At 30.9% G+C, this 21,994-nt stretch overlaps 2 protein-coding genes across 3 annotated transcripts; both read right to left on the bottom strand.

Annotated features, from left to right (window-relative positions):
• Positions 1-3,194: 3,194 nt before the first annotated feature.
• Positions 3,195-4,945, bottom strand: LOC105777590 (cytochrome P450 71A1). Its single transcript, XM_012600935.2, has 2 exons — positions 4,011-4,945; positions 3,195-3,926 (listed from the first exon to the last, which is right to left on the bottom strand). Exons 1-2 carry the CDS (start codon positions 4,917-4,919, stop codon positions 3,312-3,314), a joined length of 1,524 nt encoding a protein of 507 aa, XP_012456389.1. The 5' UTR covers positions 4,920-4,945; the 3' UTR covers positions 3,195-3,311.
• A 6,803-nt stretch (positions 4,946-11,748) lies between these two features.
• On the bottom strand, positions 11,749-19,703 carry LOC105777592 (uncharacterized). Of its 2 annotated transcripts, none has more exons than XM_052621881.1 (4): positions 19,503-19,703; positions 12,592-12,705; positions 12,374-12,475; positions 11,749-12,241 (listed from the first exon to the last, which is right to left on the bottom strand). In XM_052621881.1, exons 3-4 carry the CDS (start codon positions 12,398-12,400, stop codon positions 11,825-11,827), a joined length of 444 nt encoding a protein of 147 aa, XP_052477841.1. In that variant the 5' UTR covers positions 12,401-12,475; positions 12,592-12,705; positions 19,503-19,703; the 3' UTR covers positions 11,749-11,824. The 2 variants fall into 2 exon arrangements, 1 of the variants encoding a protein (XP_052477841.1); XR_008189825.1 differs by having other exon boundaries at positions 11,753-12,128.
• Between the last annotated feature and the right edge of the window lie 2,291 nt (positions 19,704-21,994).

Here is a 21,994-nt window from a genome sequence, read left to right as displayed (position 1 = left end):
AGATATTTGCCATTGGTTGAGTTTGCTTATAATAATAGATATCAATATTGTATTAAAATGACACCATATGAAGCGTTATATAGAAGGAAGTGTAGAACTCCTGTTTGATAGATAGATATGAACAAAAACAAGCTAGTAGGAACAGATTTGATCAGAGAAACAAAATAAAAAGAAAAGCTGTTTAGATATCGATTGAAAGCAACATTTGATAGATAGAAACCCTATGTTGATCATAAGAGGAAAGATAGTGAATATAATGTAGGGGGAATATTCTTGAAAGTTTGTCCGTAAAAAAAGGTTATTCGATTTAGAAAGAAGGGAAAGTTGAGTTCGAAGTTTATAAGACCATTTGAGATTTTGGAGTGTGTTGGTCTAGTAACTTACCGGCTAGCCTTACTGCTAAAGTTGGATAGGATCCATAATGTCTTTCATGTATCAATGTTGTAAAGATATCGATCTAATCCATCACAGGTGATTACCGAAGTCATTTTGGGCTGAAGCGACCTGTACAACATGTTTTCTAATTAACTGATCTCCATCCATTGCCATTGAGAAAAAGACTCCACAAAAGGTATGGTTTGATACTCCTGCTAATTATTCTAATTTGAAGATTTTTGGGTGTCCCGTGTATGCGTAAGTTGATAATGGTAAATTGGAGCCTAGATCTATTAAGTGTGTTTTTCTTGGATATAAGGCTGGCGTTAAAGGATATAAACTATGGTGTCCTACAATTAGGAAAGTTGTAATTAGCAAAGATGTTATTTTTATGAGACTGTTATGTTGCATAAATTACCTCTTAAAGAATCTTCTGGTAAAGACCAGCAGAGATTAAACACACGTGTGAAATTGGTGGAGCTTCAGATTGATCCAGGATCTACAACAGAGTCTACTCCTCAGGTTAGTACAAAAACTCAGAATAGATTTGTTTCTTCACCACAGTCAGAACTACAATATTTTATTGCCAAGAATAGATCTAAAAGAGAAATTAAACCTCTAAAGAGGTTCGGTGAGGTTAATTTAGTTGCTTATGCTTTAAATGTTGCTGAAGATATAGATGTAAATCAAGAGCCGTCTACTTGTTTCAAGGAAGTTAGTTGTGAAAATTCAAGCAAGTGGATGATTTTCATGTAATAAGAGATGAAATCACATCATAAGAATAGTACATGGAACCTAGTGAAGTTTCCTAAGGGTAAAAGGGCTGTTAGTTGTAAATGGGTGTTCAGAAAGAAAAAGGGACTCTAAGAGTTGAAGAATCTAGGTATAAAGCCAGACTGGTTACAAAAGGTTACAGTTAACTTCCAGGTGTAGATTTCATAGATCTGTTTTCTCTAGTTGTTAAACATAGTTCAATTCAAGCCTAGTTCGATATTATGTCCGTGTAAGATTTGGAGCTTGAGCAGTTAGATGTGAAAACAACATTCTTGCATAGAGAACTTGAGGAGGATATTTACATGCAACAATCAAAGGGCTTCATAGTCTTAGGAAAGGATGACTATGTTTGTCTACTGAAAAAGTCTTTTTATGGCCTGAAATAGCCACCTAGGCAGTGGTACCAGAGATTTGATTCATTTATGACTACTAATGATTTCACAATAACCAGTTTTGGCAATTGTTTTTATTTTAAGAAGAGTAGTGATGGTTCATCTGTATATCTACTCTTTTATGTTGACATGTTGATATCAACCAAAGATAAATGGGAGATAAATGGGAGCAGTAAAGAAAATACCTGAGATGGAGTTTCTTAGAGATAGAAAAGCATGTAAATTGTACCAAATTCAGAAAGGGTACATTGAGAAAGTTTTTTGCAAGTTGAATATGTAGAGTACTAAGCCCGTTAGGACTCCATTAGTAGCCCACATCAGACTTTCATCAGCTTTGTCTCTACAATCAGATGATGAGATTTACTACATGTCACAAGTCCCATATTCTAGAGCAGTGGGATCTCTCATGTATGCTATAGTTTGTTGATGTCTGGATTTATCATATGTAGTTAGTGCAGTTAGTAGATACATGACGAATCCCGGTAAGGAACACTGGAAAGAAGTTCAATGGATTTTTAGATACTTACGAGGTACTACTGATTTTTGCTTATAGTTTGGAAGAACTAGAGATAGAGTCATTGGGTACATTGATTCTGATTTTGTTGGAGACCTTGATAAGAGAATATCTCTCATAGGGTACATCTTTACTATTGAGAATTGCGCCATCAGTTGGAAAGCCACTTTGTAGACTACAATTGCATTGTTTACTACTAAAGTTGAGTACATGACGATTACTAATGTTTGTAAAGAAGTTATTTGGTTAGAGGGACTATTTGGTGAACTCAGTAAAGACCTTCAGATCAGTACAATGTTTTGAGATAGTCAGAGTGTCATATTCCTTACGAAAGATCAAATGTTTCATAAGAGGACAAAACACATTGATGTTCGGTAACTTTTTGTGCGTGATATTATTGCTTGTGGTGATATTATTGTGAGCAAAGTTAGTACTCATGATAATCATGTAGATATGATGACTAAGTCACTTCCTATAGCCAAGTTTGAGCATTACTTGGACTTGGTCGGTGTTCATTATTGAAGAATAACCCTTAATGGGTTTCGTGGAAGAGGTGGAGAACTTATTCGTCGAGAATTCGTGTCAAGGTGAATGTTGTTAGAGTTGTGTAACCCGAATCCATCACCTGTTAAAGAAATAAAATAAAGAACAAAATAGGGAGATCTGTGGGGATAGACCATCCCTCACAAATCAAATCCGTATAGGAGTGTACTTCTCCTATTAGACATTAATTATAATAGGGTTGTTTAACCCTTAAAATAGGTGTAGTTGAACTCCTCTTGTATTGTTGTTTTTCAACATTAGTGAATTTCTATTTTTCTACTTGTGATTTTTCTAATAAGGGGTTTCCACGTAAAATTTATGTGTTCTAATTTTTCTTTTTTATTGCTTTGTAATAATTCATATTTCCATTATCAACGTTAATTTTTACAGTTCCCAATTTTATTATTTGTTTCATAGTGGTTGAAGAAGTGCCTACTTCCATAAGCACTTCTTATGCGGTTTAGCTTGTGTTTGCAACTCCTTTTAGTTCAACACAAAAGTTTTATCTTTCATTTCACATCGTACAAATTTGTATAATTTTACTTGTATTATTGTATTGATTACTTGCACGAAATGAATTTCTTGACCAATATCAGTAAAACAACAAGTACCAACGATAGTAATATTATCTTCTCCAAAGAAAGAAAGTGATAAAAGCCTAAAATCATCGCTCGCTTGCGCGCGTGCGCACACACACACGTATATATATATATTTAAAAAGAGAAATGAGACAGAGGTAGAACATGAAGAGGGGTTTTCTTGGTGACTGTGAGGCCGAAGAGTTCAGTCATGTCCAAGTTCTCAGCAATTTCACCAGCAGGTAACTTCCAATCAAACCAATAGAGAAGGTTGGCCATCACATACTCAATAGCAGCAACTCCAAATGGCATCCCAGGACATCTCCTTCTTCCGAAACCAAATGGGATGAACTGAAAATCTTGACCTTTGAAATCAATGGAGCTGTTCTCGAACCTCTCTGGGATGAACTCTTCTGGGTTTTCCCACCATTTGGGATCTCTCTGAATGGCCCATACATTGACCAGGACTGTGGTATTGGAAGGAATGTCATAACCTCCCAATTTAACACTTGCAGTTGTTTCTCGAGGGACCATAAGAGGACCGGCCGGATGTAGTCTTAAAGTTTCTTTGAGAACACATTTTAAGTATTCCATTTTACTAACATCTTCCGCATCCACCCTTAACTTGTTTCCCACCACATTTCTCACCTCTTCTTGGACCTTTTTCATTGCATTTGGATGCTTTAAAAGCTCAGCCATCATCCACTCTTTTGTTGTTGCAGAGGTATCAGTTCCTCCTACAAACATGTCCTGAGATTATCAAAAGTAAACACTTCAAATCAAACCAAGGCACAGAAAAAAAGAAAAAGAACGGAAACATTGTTGAAAAGTAACCAGTAAGATAGCTTTGATGTTGTCTTGAGTGAGGTCCATCTCATACATGCCATCCTTTTGGAGTTGCATAATGATAGATACAAAGTCCTTTTTATTGGAAACTTGGTCATTACTTTCAAAAGCTTTATGCTCCTGAATTACTTGATCAAGGAATGCATCCAATTCCGCAGAGACGGCTTTCATACTTGGAATATATCCAGTAAGCACATCAACCCACCTCAAGTAAGGAAACATATCGCCAATACAGGAACTAGTGAAGAGAATCAACAACCTTTTTGCTAACTCCCCAAACTTGGTGCACCCATCTTCTTCTTCATTTTTGTGACTAAGAAAACAACGAGAAACTATGTTGCTTGAAACGAACATAAGCATGTCTGTCAGATTTATAGACTCTCCTTTCAGACAAGCACTGCGGATTTTGTTGGTAAGAAGTTCAACTTCTTCATCTCTAACGAACTGAAAGGAGTGCACTCTTTGGTGGCTAAAAAGCTCAACAACACTGATCTTCCTAACTTGTTTCCAGAACTTATTGTTGGGTGCAAAAGCCATATCTTTAGATCCGTAGAACAAGATATCTACAGCTGTGGTCCTTGGTCTGTTGGCGAAAACAATGTCATGGTTCTCCACAATTTCTCTAACAATGTCGGCTGATGAAACCACTACAGTTGGGTTATACCCCAATTGTAGAAGTAGGAGAGAACCATATTTCCTAGAGAGGTCCCGGAGAGAACGGTGGGGAAGTTTGCCAAGTTGATGGATGTTGCCAATAAGTGGTAACTTTGGAGGTGATGGAGGCAAATTCAGGGTTTTCCTTTTTGCTAGTTTAAGCCAAATTAGAAGGGACAAAAGGAGAATCAGAGATGAAAACAAAAGATTGAAGGAAAGTTTGGCTACATTAAGGAGCTCCATTTCCAAATCTAGTGATGAAATGCATTCACTACTTTGCTCTTTTTTTATAGCCTACAAATGCTTGCATCCCTTGTAGCTTAATTTTCACACATCGCCTTGGCATCTTCCACTAACAAAAACAATTGTCGATTTCAAATGAATAAAATATTTTTAAAAAATCTAAATATTTATTTATGGATATCATGTTTTATTGAAAGAATAATAACATTTACAATCCAAATGGGGTATAGAATTAGTAAAGCCCCACTGATTTAATTCTTTGTTGAAACTTTCAATAAAATTCTTTTTTTAATATTAGAAATGAAAAGTAATTCTATTTTTAAAATAAAAAATTAAAATTCTATTTAATGTTAATTTCATATTGTTAGTCGGATTTAAACAATTAATTATAATTTTATACTTAAAGTTTTGAGAAGCTACTATTTTACAAAAGAAAATTTATTGTAACTCAATTTTGTTATTTCAGATTTTCATTTAGGGTCCAATTTTTTATATTTAACGATATATGTTGTTTTTTTTTTTGAGAGAGAAAAGTGAAAATGAACCTTATAGAACGAGTTTTCACTAAAAATTAATAATTTAGTTTTTTAGTCGGATGGTTAAATGTTAATTTTTTGTCCATTAGTCCCAGTTTGATCTTCTCCTATTTACATTTGTATTTTTATTTCACGTTGTTTTAAGTTTTTTATTTTTAATTTTATTTACCTCTTTTGGTTAGATAGTTAGATAATTGTGATTTCATCCTTGAGTCCCAAATTCAATTCCCTCTTATAAGCATTTTTATATTTTCTATTTCGTTTGTTTAAAGCTTTTTATTTTTAATTAATGTTTATAATTAATAAATATTTTTTCAATTTTCTTTTAATTAAAAATATTTTATTTATAAAATAAAATAATAAATATGTAATTATTTTTAAAAGCATCAAATAATTCTTTTGATATATTTTCCTTTATATATAATATTTATATGTCAAATATTTATTTTCTCCACCTATGTTGTGGGTATGGTGAATTCTAATGTGGATTGAAAAATAATTATTAAACATATAAAAGTTATATTTACTAAAAATAATGATATTTGCAATAATTGTTTGATTTTATAAATAAAAGATTTGTTAATTAAAAAGATGAATTAAAATAAAAACTTGAAAAAATATTTATTAATCATAAATATCAATTAAAATAAAAACTTGAAATAACATGAAATAAAAAATACATATTAAAATGCTTATAAGAAGAATTGAAGATGGGACTTAAAGATGAAATTGCAATTCTCTAACCATTTAATCAAAAGGCTAGCATATTAAAATGTTAATTAAAAAAACTTAAAACAAAATGAAATGTGAAAGAATGAAATCGAACCGAGACTGAAAAAAATTAATATTTAACCATTTGAGCAAAAGAGCTAAATTATTAGTTTTAATGAAAAGTGTCACTTTCTCTCCCAAAAACAATATATATCGGTAAATTTTAAAAAATCAAAATATCTATTAATATATATTTAAGGGTTAATTTTATATAAAATATATTAATGGAGTTTTATATCACTATGAGATCCATCCCCACATATAAAATATGTAAAGTAAAGATGAAATTAAAAAAACGTGAGTTAAAATAATATTTAAAAATGAAAGAAAGTGATTGGTGAGACGATATTACCATTATTGCATGGTTGATTGAGGAAAAGCCAAGATTTGGTAGACTTTGGTGGAAGTAAGTATAGATGGCCATGCATGTTATGATTGGTTTTTACTGTGTTTCTGTTCATATATTTGTAAAAGTACCTTTTGATTTTTTGTTTTAATTTCCAACTTTAGCAAATTGATATTTTAAAAAACAAATTAGACTACTTTAATTTCTGCCAATTTTGAAAGTAATAATGTTAATATTTTTCATTAATTGTACATAATTTTATTGGTATAATAATAAATTTATCTTTTAATATTTACATATTTTGTCATTTTGGCCTTAATTTAAAAATTAACAAATTTAGCCTTAGCATTTATACATTTACGAAATATCACGAGATAAATTTGTTAAATTAGGACCAAATTAACAAAATGTGTAAAACTTGAAGACTAAATTTGTTATTATACCAAAAAAATTATGTACAATTGATGAAAAATATTAACATCGTGATTAATTGTCCTTAATTGCTGACTTTTGAAATTGATAGAGATTAAATTGTTCCAAACTTTTTTCAAATAGAGTAATTTGCTCAATTTTAAAATTAATAGAGACCGAAGAGTTCATTTTACCAATATATTCTAATATTAATACCATGATTTGTGTTTTCTTTCCTTATGCCAATTTGTTATTTGTGAGTGTGGATACATAGGTTCATAAAACTATAGTTTTTTTATAAAAAAATGAAAATTCTAAGTGCATAAGCCAACATCTTCCTTTGAATTCATAATTATGTTAAATTTCATTCATCCTTGTTAAAAGAGAATGTCCTTTTCTTTTATCTTTTAAATAAAATCTGATGTTTTTGTATTAATCGAAGATTTTAAAGATCTTTTGCTTTTGAGTAAATTTACTTTTAAATTTTAGCTCGTACTTTCGAAAATTAAGACAATATTTATTTAATAAGGTATCAATTTTGTGTATCGTGAGTGTGTTAAAATTTTCCTAATGCATAAACGATTTTAAACTCAATTCTTTTTAAATTAAAAAGATTGGACGAGTTCTATTTTAAATAAAACTAGGTACTTTTGTAAAAATTAAAATATTCATGTTTTTCAATAAATTTAAATTTTAAGTTTTAACCCAAAATTAATCGCGACAAAATCGATTAAGCGACTATGAAAAAAACATTGATTTTATATAATATATTACTTTTAACATTTTAATATAAACTTAATTCACATAGAGCACAGTTTTCAATTGTTTATCCATGTTTTAATATTATAATTAGATATGTATCATAAATATATAAAATTAACAATTATTAAAATCTATAACATAGAGCAGTGGTACTATATACATAAAATAATATTATAATATAATATATAACTATTATTAAAAATATTAATACATATATAACTATTATTATAGTTTAGATTATAATAAAAGATATAGTATTACACGATATTATAGTGTTTGGTCATCAATGCATTTATAAATTATTAATATATTGTATGATAAGATATAACATTATATAATATAGTAGGATGACTAACTTTCGGATGTACGAAATGTATAGGAATTTATAGCATATTTCAACTAGTATAATAATAAACAATAATATATAATAAGTAATATATAATGTACTACTATTATTATAATATAGATTATAATAAAACATATAGTATTATATGATATTAGAATATTTAATCATTGATGCATAAATATAAACTATTAACATATTATATACGGTATAATATAGCATTATCTAATATAGTAGGAGGGTTAACTTTCAAATGTAAGAAACGTACAGGGACTTAGACCATATTTTAACCAAGATAATAAACAATAATATATGATAATAAGTAATATATTAGTACTACTTTACTATTATATAATATGTGATATAGTATTATATAATGAAATAATATGTTTTATAAGTATTAATATAATAACTATTACTATTTTATAGATTATAATAAAATATATAACATCAATATTTATGTGTAAATTAGTGTATTAAAATAAATGTTTATAATTATAACTAGCGATACATAAAATATTATTAAAATTTTAATATCTTGATAAAATATTATTTTTTAAATTAGATTTTGAATTGGGCTTTCACTTTTACAAATTGTATTTGAGTATTGGGTTTAAATTCTTTTTATTTTGGGCTTGAGATTTGGGTTATAATTAATTTATTTTGAGTTTGGGTATTAATGAGTATATTATTTGGGTTTGAGCTCAATATAATATATTTGAGTTTTGAAATATATATTTTAGAATATGAGTATTTATGTGTAAATTAGTGTATTAAAATAAATGTTTATAATTATAACTAGCGATACATAAAATATTATTAAAATTTTAATATCTTGATAAAATATTATTTTTTAAATTAGGTTTATAAATTTAATAAGAAAGCTAAAAAGTTATTCAATTGTCAATATAATATAATAATGAATAATAAAATTATTTTCATTCATTCATATAATATCATAAAATAATAAATTTTACATACAATAAGTATTTTAATTATTTTACATAAAATAACTTTATTAAATATATATAATTTATGCTTTTTATAAGGCAAATAATAAATTCTCTCCAGTTTCATAAAGACTCTTTTAAGACAAGACACTTGTTGCTCATCTTGATCTTGAGTTACATTAGATGGATTTTAAGATTGCGTTATTCAATGGCGACATTGAGAAATAATGTATATGGTACAACCAGAAAACTTTGAATCGGGAGACCCAAAGAATAAGGTTCGCAAATTAACAAAATCTATCTATGGACTCAAACAAGCTTCTCGTCAATGGTACCACAAGTTTCATCAAGTAATTGTCTCGTTCGATTTTGAGATGAATATTGTTGGTGATTGTGTGTATCACAAATTCAGTGGGGGTAAGTATATATTCTTGGTTCTATATGTCGATGACATTTTGCTTGCCACTAATGATATAGACTTATTACACAAAACCAAGAGGTTTTTATCTAAGCATTTTGAGATGAAAGATTATGGGGATGCCTTGTTTTAGGAATTCAAATACACTGAGACCAATCTCAGGTATTATTGGATTGTCACAAGAGAGTTATATTGATAAAGTACTCAAAAGGTTTGGCATGCAAGGTTGTAGACTAGGTGACACCCTTGTTGCTAAAGGAGACAAATTTAATATTACTCAATACCCTAAAAGTAACATTAAAATTTAGGAAATGCAAAAGATTCCATATGCATAAGCTATTGTGAGTCTAATGTATGCTCAAGTATGTACATGTCCGAATATTGCGTACATTGTTGGGATGTTAGATAGACATTTAAGCAACCTGGTATGGACTATTGGATAGCAGCCAAGAGGGTTATGAGATATATTCAGAGAACAAAAGATTACATGCTCACATATCGGAGGCCTGGTAAGTTAGAGACCATCAAGTATACATACTCCGGTTTTGATGGAATATTGATGCAAAATTTTGTCACTAGGGTTCAAATTGTGACAACATTAGTAGTTCTTTATTCCAATAACAGCAGGAGTACATCTATAACCTCCCCAACCTAGCCTGGACACATTGGCCACAAAGATGGCCTAGTACGACCAAGAGATTACAACAATAGACAAGTAATGCAGAATAACAACTCATAGAACAAATCACAATTAATAACAATACATGATACGATAATTCAAAACAACTAATCAACATAATATTCCAATGTTCGTAGCCATGTAATTGCTTATAAATGCAATGAGAGTTCAGTTTAACAGTAGAAAGGTCCTACCCACCGCTGCACACAACAATTACGTGTTCCTCAAAACTCCTCTACCTTCACATGACGTTGTGGATAAACCACTAATCATTGAAAATGAATTGCTAATGATAAATATATTGGTGGATGAACCATATATCTGTGTAGATAAAAGTTACTAATACGTTGTGGATAAACCACTGGTCAAGCAGATGATCTGTCAACTAGAATACATTATAGATAAACCACTAGTCGAGTAGATGATTGTTGACTAAAATATGTTGTGGATAAACCATTGGTCGTGTGACACCCTAAACCTGATCGGGACGGACCAGCTCAAATTTGAGGCGTTACACTAGCCATCTAAGTGACTCTTCGGCTAACGACCACCCAAGACATACCCCAACCTAATAACACCTTAATCATATCTGAATTTTAGTTATTTATTAACACATAAGAAAATTATGAGCCAATTTTAAACTTTCTCTAGGTAATTTAACCTAAGGGCATTTTAATCATTTTACCACCTATGGTAAAACTAACCCGATTTTAGATCTAACTATTTACTGACTTTCTTTTAGTCAAAAGCATACAAGCCTAAAAAATTCAGCTTAAATTAAGTTCGTTTGCTATATCTAATTCAAGTTTTACTATTATGGACTAAATTGTAACAAATACAAACTATCAGGACTTATTCTGAGTTACAAATTAAGTGTGTTTCCATCAAATTTTTCCTATTACGAGATCAATCCTAAAATTTTAACAAGTGTTCTTATCATCTAAGGCTCTAACACTACAGGAAAATAGACTTTTAGCAGCGTTTTTTTTTGGCAAGCGCCGCTATAACTATTTGCGGCATTTATATGAAAAAGAATGCTGCTAAAGATCTTGACTTTTAACGGCGCTTTTATAGAAGATGTCGCTAAAGGTCGTGGTCTTTAGCGGTGCTATTATAGCAAACGTTGCTAAAGGTCGTGGTCTTTAGCGGCGCTATTATAAAAAAGCCGCTATAAGTCGCGGCCTTTAGCGGCGCTTTTTTATAAAACGCCGCTATAAGTTGTGGTCTTTACCGGCGCTTTTTTATAAAATGCCGCTATAAGTCGTGGTCTTTAGCGGTGCTTTTTTATAAAACGCCGCTATAAGTCATGGCCTTTAGCGGCGCTTTTTTATAAAATGCCGCTATAAGTCATTGCCTTTAGCGGTGCTGTTTTATAAAATGCCACTATAAGCCATGGCCTTTAGCAGTGTTTTTTTATAAAATGCCGCTATAATTCGTAGTCTTTAGCGGCACTTTTTTTTACAAACGCCGCAAATTTGGGCAAATTTGTAGTATACATTTTTCACCAATATCCAACCCTTCCTGCATGAAATCCAACCAAAAACAACAAATATTTTTTCAAAAATCCAACCAAAAACAGTAAATCTAAATGATACAAAATTATATGAAAGATATATGATATAAATTATAAATGAAATATAATTCAAAATATTCTTACAATAATGTTAAAAGTTAGAAGAAAACAAATGTCTAAGATGGCGGTATTTGTGACTGCTGGGACATCTTCATCATAGTCTGAAGCTGTTGCTGGAGTTCATCATATTTTCTGTTTTGCTTTGCCTCTCTCACTGCTGCCTTTACCTCCCTCGTTGCTGCCTCCGCTCTAAGTTGAGAAAGTTGTCCAATTGTGCTAGCTTGCATCTGAGTTATCTGGTCTCTTAACCTCTGAACTTCAGCTTGAGCTTGACTCCCGGAAGGCATGTATTGCTGCGAGCTGGATCCAAAATATTGGGTTGGGGTAACACCAAATCCTTGAAATCGAACCCGACCATACCTTTCAGGACCCAAAACTTCATTAATAATTTTGTTATCGATGTCTTCAAAATTAACAGAACTATCAGTTGAAGCAATCGCTTCATACTCTGCCTTCTTATCTTTTAGTTTCTCCTAATAAATATATAATAAAAAGGAATGCAACATAACTTAACATTATTTAAAACTACTAACGACGAATTAAAACCATTATAATTAAACATTATAAATATTTATAATAAATCAAATTTTATTAATTAAATATACCATAATTTCTCCAGCTTCGGATGTCATTGGAGATCCATCTTTCCTCCTATGCGTAATGTCAAAAAGTTGAAGGCGTCCAACTTTTTGACTAGATTAGACTTCCTACAATATAGTAGTTAAAATATTATTTAATAGAAGAAAGTGATTAATATTTGACAGAATTAATAAATTCATAATGCCTCGACCTCAGCTACACAAGTAAAACTTCTCGACCCTACCGTTCACTATTTCTTTCTTCCGAATAGTTGTCTGCTGTTCACTATTTCCTTCTTCCGAATTTGGAGTATTCTGGACAATACTTAAATTTTGTAATCTTCTTCTACGCATTTTTCCTGCAATACACATAAAATAGTTGAAATTTTAGTAACAAATAACAACAATAATAGTACATATAAAATAGTTAAATTCTATAACATGAGCAATATTAAAATTATAATAGTACATATATTTAAAAAAATCGTAAAATCTTACTACTTCTTATCTTCGTCCACATCTTGATGAACCCATTGAAATTGTGTACTAGTACTAGGGATATTTTCATTTAAGTTTTGTTCTGGAAAAGGCAAAGTTTCTGATCTTTCGACGATGTCATCTCTACTTCCATTGCCCATGTCAAATAAGTCTCTAAGGGTGTTTCAGATTACTACCAACCCTCATCAGTTGGATCTTTCGAGTAAAAAACTTACTTCACTTGAGAAGAAAATACATACGGCTCATCTATCAATTGTTGTCCACTGTGAATCAATCGAGAGAAGTTCACCATTGTAAAACTAAATTAATCTTGTTTAACTCTGCGAGCAGTATTAACATCAGCCCAATCACATCGAAATAAGATAACTTTTCATTTTCCATAGTAATCCAACTCAATTATGTCAGTAAGAAGTCTGTAATACTCAACATTTCCCATAACAAGATTACTGTCCCTAGCTAGCATAACTTGTAATTGAAGAATTAACAACTATTCCACAATTTTGAGTTTTCCTCAATCTCTCCCGATATCTTGTATGAAATTTGAATCCATTGATGGGGAAGGCACTATATCTTTTTACTACTCTATTCGAACCTTAGGAAAGCCATTTAACTTCGTCATTGACTTCCTTCCCACTCCAAACCTATTGAATCGAAAGTAAATTGAGTAATTATAAATGTTATGAGAAAACATTTTTATTTGTCAATGAAATCTTCAATTGCATACCGTTTGGCTTAACCATTCATGAAAATATTCTGTGAATAACTTATTAATTTCTCGATGTTGTAATCTTCAAGAGCGCGAACGAGATCTCAAGATTTGTTTGTACTCACTATGTTAAAAAAAGCTTTACTTTGTTAGAAGATAAACAATTTATAATTGATGAATAAGGGATCAAATTCTAGAACTTACTTCCGTAATGGTTCCATTAAATCGTGGTGAAATAGAACATATTGATGTACTTGTACCCACGATCTATCATCTAATTCTGCAATCTCAACTTTGCCGATTGGTTCTCCATAACTTTGAAATAAATAAGTTTCGGCGAAGTTATGATCAGTGAGCCCAGCATTTCTACTTGGCCTGTTCAGTCTTGTTTCAACATCTTCCACATATCTTGAATAGAAAGTCATACATTCCTCTGCCAAGTAGCCTTCAGCAATTGATCCTTCTGGATAATGCTTATTTCGGCAGTAAGACTTCAATTTCTATAGAAACCTAAACGCGATATACATCATTATCAAAAGTTGCAAGTAAAGACATTGAGGTGAATGAAGGAATAATATACAAATAAATTAACATATTTCTACGGGATACATCCATCGATAGAAAATGGGTCCACCAAGTTTTGCTTCATGAGGGAGATGAATTATCAAGTGCACCATAATAGTGAAGAAGGAAGGTAGGAAGATCTTCTCCAAATTGCATAAAATCAATGCGGCTCAATCTTGTAGTGTCTCAAGTTCTTGAACATCCAAAACTTTGCCACAAATGGCTTTCATTATATTGGATAGTTCAATTATACAAGACGTCACCTTTTTCAACATACAACACCGCGTAGCAACTGGCAATAAATCTTGCATCAAGATGTGATAGTCATGTGATTTTAAGGCATATAGTCTTCGATCTTTAAGACTCACACATCGAGATATATTTGATGCATATGCATCCGAGACCTTTATATCCTTCAACACCATGCAGAACACTTCTTTCTCCGTCTTCAACATTGAAAAATAAAATGCGGTAACTGATATTTCCTATTCAAAAGTGCTTGGGGATGAAGCTCACGCCGAATTCCCATGTGGACTAAATCAAGTTGACTCTGAAGATTGTCTTTCGATTTTCTATCGACATTCAAAATTGTCCCGATGATGTTCTCGCAGACATTTTTTTCAATGTGCATGACATCAAGATTGTGTTGTAAAATGTGATGCTCTTAATAAGGCAACTAAAAAAATACTTCTTTTTTTCCACAAGTCCGCCTCATTAGGATCATCCTCTTCATTAGATTCATCATCAGATTCATCCCTTGATCTTCTATTTCTTTGTGTGTTAGGCGGTTGATTCATCTTTCCATAAATGAAAATCATATCTTTCAACATGAACAAGATTTCAGATCCACCGGTCTGCGAAAGAGCTTCTCTGAACTCTTCAGTACCGTCAAACAGCGTACTCTGAAATCTAAATCCATGATTTCCCGATAACCACAGACGATGCCCCATGTAAGAGAATTTCTTCCCATTATATAACCATTGCGAACATGTTTCACAGTACAATAAGGACAAGCATAACGTCCCTTGGTACTCCAACTAGATAAATTGGCATAAGCTGGGAAGTCATTAATAGTCCACATCAAAGCTGTACGTAAATTAAAGTTCTCCTTTCTCAGTACATCATATGTCTCAACACCAGCCCATAATTGTTTTAACTTTTCAATAAGTGGCTGCAAATAAATGTCAATATCATTTCTAGGACCTTTCTCTTTAGGGATAATCAGAGATAAGATAAAGGATGATTGTTTCATGCAAATCCGTGAAGGCAAATTGTAAGGAACAAGCACTACAGGCCAAGTACTATACGCAGTGCTCATGATTTTGTATGGATTAAATCCATCAGATGCTAACCTAAGCCTCACACTTCGAGGATTGCTTGCAAAGCTTGGAAATTTACTATCAAATGATTTTCAAGCTAAAGAATCCACAGGATGCCTTAACATTCCATCATCGGTTCGTTTATCATGGTGCCACGTCATAAACTCGGCTGTCTTCGATGATATGAAAAGCCTTTGAAGCCTTGGTATTAGCAAAAAATACCGTAAAATCTTAATTGGCTTCTTTCTTGACTGTGCATCATTTTCATCCTCGTTACCATCTTCTGTATTTCTATTCATCCAACGAGATTGACCGCATACATGACAACACTGTTGGTTTTTTCGATCACCCTAATATAACATGCAGTCATTTGGGCAACTATGAATTTTGTTGTACCCAAGGCCTAAATCTTTTATCAGTTTTTTCATATCTTTGCATGAATGAGAGATTTTTGCAAATGGAAACATATCTCTCAAAAACTCTAACAACATTGTCAAAGAGTTTTCGGTCCACCCTCCCAAACATTTTAAGTGAAAAAGACAAATACAGAAAGACATTTTTTAAAATTTTGATCCCTCATAAAGTTCTTCATTCATTTCACCAAGTAACGTGTAGAACTTCGCCTCTTATTCATTTGGTTGTTCATCAGGTACACTGTTCCCGTTTGGGTGAAAATATTTCCACCAAAATTATAATCATCGGATGCCATACTTTCCATGCCATACCAACCATCACTGCGTATATTAAATGCATCCCGCAACATACCTTCCGTGTCATCTTCTCTAACAGACTGATGGTAAGCACTATGAGGATAACCCGGATTAATCGTTGAAGAGGTTCCACTAGGCTTACACTCTCCATGGAAAATCCTTTTTTTATACCCCCAAATAAAGCCATCAACAATTAGATGTTCGTAGACAACTTCATGATAATGCCAATTGATATTGTCACACTTCTTACACGGGCAAAGAATCATATTCTCTTGGCTTGCATTCTGAAATGCAAAATTTAGAAAAGTTTGTACTCCATTTCGATAGCCATCGCTTACCCTTGACAAATTCATCCAAGTCCTATCCATTTCGTAATTGTTGAAGTCTAAAGTTGACAATAAATTACACGGGTAAGTTGTTTATTTATAAGTGTAATTAAGTTATGTAAGTTATGATATGATATATATTTATGTATTATGTAAGTTATGTAAATTATGTAATTTATGAAATTTGATCTTAAAATTATGTAAGTTATGTATTATGTAAGTTATGTAAAGTATGTAAGTTATGAAATTTGATCTGAAAATTATGTAAGTTATGAAATTTGAACTTTACATTATGTAAGTTATGTAAATTATGTAAGTTAATGGAATTCTTTGGATGGTTTTTCAATTATTAAATCAAAAGAGTAAAAGAACTATGTAAATTAAAATTTTGCTTTTGAAAATATGGATATTTTAAATTGATTTTCAAATTTTAAAATGTTCTAATTAATTCCTAAATTATTAATGTCATACCAATTAAGTCATTCAATTATTGAAACTATTAATTTAACCGTTAAATGAGACATTAAATATTATATAATATAATTTAAAATAAAAAATTTAAAGAAAAGTAAAAACTAAAATAAAACTTTTATAAAAAGGTTTGAAAACTTTAAAATGGAGGACATCTATTCACTTTTCTTTAAATAAATTATTTTAAACTTGAAAATTGCAAATGTTGTGTGGATTGCAAGAATTGGAATGCAAAAGATTGGCCCTACCCACACATAAAATGTAAGGGTGAGCAACACTCGATTCGACTCGAAAAAATAAAAAAATTCGAATTTCGAGTTAAACGAATCGATTTATTCGAGTTAATTGAGTTATTTGAATCAACTCGAATTTTTTTTTTCGAATTTCGAGTTCGAATCGAGTTGAGTTGTCAAATTCGAATAACTCGAATAATTCGAATAATTCGAATATCAAACTATAATATTTTACATTTTTACCCTAAACTCCCAAACTTTTTTACTTTTCCCTCAAAACTTTTACTCTTACCCACTTTCCCCCCAAAACTTTTACTCCCCTTCCCTCCCAACCCCCCAATCTACCCTAGACTTGTCCATGGGCCGGGCCGAGCCGGGCCCGAAAAAAATTTTCGGCCTGCCTCCTAGGCTCGGGCCCGGCCCGGGAAAAATATCATAAGCCCGAGCCCTGCCTGACCTATTTTTTAATAAACATTAAAAAATTATTTTAAAAATAATAAAAATAAAAATATTTTAAAAGTATTTTAAAATTAAAAAATAAAAATAAAAAATATATATTTATTATATTCGGGCCCGGGCCAAAAAAGTGGTGCCCAAAATTTTACTCTTCCATTTATTTTTTCTCAAAATTTTACTCCCAAAAACCCTCAAAACATTTTATTTTCCCCCAAAATTTTTACTCCCTCCCACTTTTTCCCTAAAACTTTTATTCTCTTCCCATCCCACCTCCCACCTCCCATCTACCCCAAACCCTCCCAAAAAATTTTTTTAATATTTTCCCTCCAAAATTTTACTCCCCCTATTTACTTTCCCTCAAACTTTTATTCCCCAAAACTTTTTATTTTCCCCTTAAACTGTTACTTCTCACCCTTTACTCTCAAATAAAAAATCAAAATTATCCAAAAAAAAAATCACTAAACATAAATAGTAATAATTTTATTTATATATACTATTTATATTATTAAATTAAATTTCACATTTTATATTATTTATATTATTGAATTGTTTAGTCATATTGAATATTTATATTAAAAATGAATTCTTAATTATGCCATAAAATATTCGTGTTAAATTTTATATTGGTATCAATTTCACATTTTATTTTTAAAATAACTTTTATTAAAAATCATATTTTTATATTTAATATGTTTTTAATTCCAAAATACATAGTGACAAGAATCTAAAGATAATTAAAACATTAAGCAAACAAATAAGCTAACCAAGATATAAAAAATTAATAAATAAATTATAAGGTGATGAAAGTTAATAAAAAATTTGATTAAGGTGGACAAATTTTATTACGATGGGTGACAAATTTAACTCGAACAAATATATTCGATTTGATTCGATTCGAATTCCATTTCACTCGACTCGATTTGAGAAAACTTCAAATAAAGTTAGGATGATAAAATGATATTCGAAAACTCGATTAACTCGAAAATTTTCGATTCAATTCGATTCGATCGAATGCTCACCCCTAATAAAATGTGTCAGACCCAACAATGAAACGTAATAATACGAAGGAAGAATTTAAAAGTTTTTGTGTGAAATTAAATGTCTCCTCTACCTTATCTACTGTTTTTTTTTTTTTTTAAAGAAAAGGTAATATTAATGGGGTAAAAGAATCCCAAAATTCAAATCGAAGTAAAAAAACAGCGATTGAGTGCTACAAAATAACCTGTTTTTGGAGTCCCCAATATCTTCGTAGGATTTCAATGTACTGCCCACCCCTTTTTAGCATTTAAGATGTAAACTCATTTAATGGACTTTCTTTTGGTAACTTTTTAAGATAAAACTTACTTACCCTTCAAGTGTAAAATATTTTTTACTATTATAGTTTTAAGAATTTTGATTTTTTTAATTTTGAAGATAAATTTTCGTTTTTATTAACTAAATTTAAAATAATATAATATATGATTTTTATTGTTATTTTATATATTTTTTCTATTTAGTTGATTTAATTCTCTATTTCTAACTAAAATAATGAAAATTTAATTGCATATATCGAAGTAGTGTAAAATTAAATATACTTGACTTCTTTCATACAAAATGCATTTTGCTTCAACTTAAATTAAATATTTTAAATGTATTTTTAAAACAGAGTCGAATTTATTGAATTCTTTTATATAAAATTAAATCTTAATGAAAAAAACCAATATTATAGAACAATAAAACCAACAAAACTATTTATAATTTCCAACCAATATTATATAACAAGGATAACGCAACTTTCAGCCAAATTTGGAATTAATAATATTATATTTTCAATATTAGATAAATCACATTCATTTTTAAACTGTCAAATATCAATGCCCTAGTAAAAATTTACCGATGGTTGCGACAGCGGAGACCGATGGTGACAGAGATGCAGTAGAGGAGATGGCAACACAACAGGTGGTCGGCTCGGAGTCTTCGACGGCAGATGGAATGCTCGATTTTGATTTGGGGAAAATGAAAGGGTTTGGGGAAATGTTAGGGATTTGGGGAAATTTAGAATTGGGGTAAATGGGGGAAATTTGGGGATTTTGGGTTTAATTTTACGTAATATGGATGAAAAAAAAAAACGATACCGTTTTCGTATAAAAATAAATCCATTTGCGGCATTTATAAATAAAATGCCATTAAATAAAAGAACGAAATGCAATAGTTTCCCAAACAGTTAACTTAAATTTGTGGCGTTTTTAGCTAAACCGCCACTAATAACATAGAAAAAATGGCGACGTTTTAAGAAATCTTAATACATATTTGCAGCGTTTTAAGTAAAGTGCCACTAATAACAATAGAAAACGGTCCTAATACATATTAGCGGCGTTTTTTAAAAGCGCCACTAAAAGCAAAGCACAAAACGGCACCGTTTTGCCAACACTTAAAGAATAGTTGCGGCGTTTTTACAAAAAAAGCCGGGAATATATCACCTATTGCGGCGTTTCTTATAAAGTGCCACCAATGCTACTACAATCACCACAAAAAATGACACCGTTTTATATTAACGTGAAATTACATTTTGCGGCGTTTTTTTACATAAACGCCGCTAATGCCTTTCATACCAATAAATATTTAAAAATTCAACAAAATTTAAAAATGTTTATAATTTCTTTTAAATTATATCTACAAGAGAAAATATTAACTAATAAAAAAGGAGAATAATGCATTTTTAAAAAATAAATACACATTTTAAAAAATAAATACACATTTATATTGAATAAATATAAATATTTATGTATGCAATATATAAATAAAAATTATGTTAATTAAATCAATAATTGTGTTAATATTTTACAAGATCTGGATCAAATTAATTAAAAGTTCATGTATACAATTGAACATTAAACCATTGTTCATGTATGGTTTTGGGATTTAACCCATTTTGATAAATATCTTTTTTAAAATAATAATTTATATTTATCTTATTTAGATTTATATTCTAAAAAATCCAAGATTAAACCCTAAACCCTAAATCACAAACCACCAACCACCAAACCCCAATATACCATAAACCTTATACCATAAATCCTAAACTCTAAACCATAAACATTAAACCCCGTAAACCACAAACACCAACCACCAAATCCCAAAATCCAATCTCTAATATACCCAAAACCTTTAAACCATAAAACACAAACCCTAAATTTTAAACCATAAACCCGAAACCATAATCCTAAACCATATCTTTGGGAATTCGTGTGGCCAATGTTAGTGTAGTACAAAATATATATTTTATATTCTTATATTAAATAATATGGGTGTACGTAGTACAAAATGGCATGAATCCCAGTAAAATCCAAATGTTATTCTTCAGTTTTCAAATAGTATATATCATAAAACCTTAAGCCCCTAACCCAAACTCCAAAACATAAACCCTTAACCCAAAATAATAAACATTATACCATAAACCCTAAAACTCTAAACCATAGACATTAAATCTTAAATTCTAAATCCTAAAACCTAAAATAAAATAATTTTATTGCGGTGTTTTTAGCTAAAACATCACTAAAGCTCCACTATAAACGACGTCATTTTGCTCAACATTTTGTGGCGTTTTCCGGAAAGCGCCGCTAATGCCACTAAAGCTCAAGATAGAACGATGCGTTTTGATTAACATTTTTACAGCGTTTTTAGAAAAGCGCAGCTAATTCTTGACATATAGAGGCGTTTTTGAATAAGCGCCGCTAATGCCACTAAAGCTCAAGACAGAACGATGCGTTTTGATTAACATTTTTGTGGTGTTTTTAGAAAAGCGCAGCTAATTCTCGACCTATAGCGGCATTTTTCTGTAAGCGCCACTAATGCCACTAAAGCTCAAGATAGAACGATGCATTTTGATTAACATTTTTGAGGCATTTTTAGAAAAATGCCGCTAATTCTTGACATATAGCGGCGTTTTTGAATAAGCGCCGCTAGTGCCACTAAAGTTGAAGATAGAACGATGCGTTTTGATTACATTTTTGCAACGTTTTTAGAAAAGCACCGCTAATGCTCGAACTTTTGCTGCGTTTTTCTCATAAAAGCCGCTAATGCTGATATTTTACTGCGTTTTTGACACAAACACCACTATCGCTCTAACCTTTTGCGGCGTTTGTTCACTGCGCCACTAATGTACAACTTTTGTGGCGTTTTTGGTCTAAACACCGCTAAAAATGCCGCTAAAAGTCTATTTTTCTATAGTGTAATTAGACTAATCACTTTTCAGGACTAGATAGCAACTTTAACAAATTAGAATACAGATTTGCAAAAACAAAAATTCAAAGCCCCAAAAATCCACACGGCTGTGTCCCCCAGCCCATGTCGATTTTGTGAAAAAAAATTTTGGCAAATCACACA

Source organism: Gossypium raimondii, chromosome 10 (assembly GCF_025698545.1).
Source record: "Gossypium raimondii isolate GPD5lz chromosome 10, ASM2569854v1, whole genome shotgun sequence".
Taxonomy (NCBI): Eukaryota; Viridiplantae; Streptophyta; class Magnoliopsida; order Malvales; family Malvaceae; genus Gossypium; species Gossypium raimondii.
The sequence above is the reverse complement of the archived record's forward strand: the minus strand, read 5'-3'. Positions and strand labels throughout refer to the sequence as shown.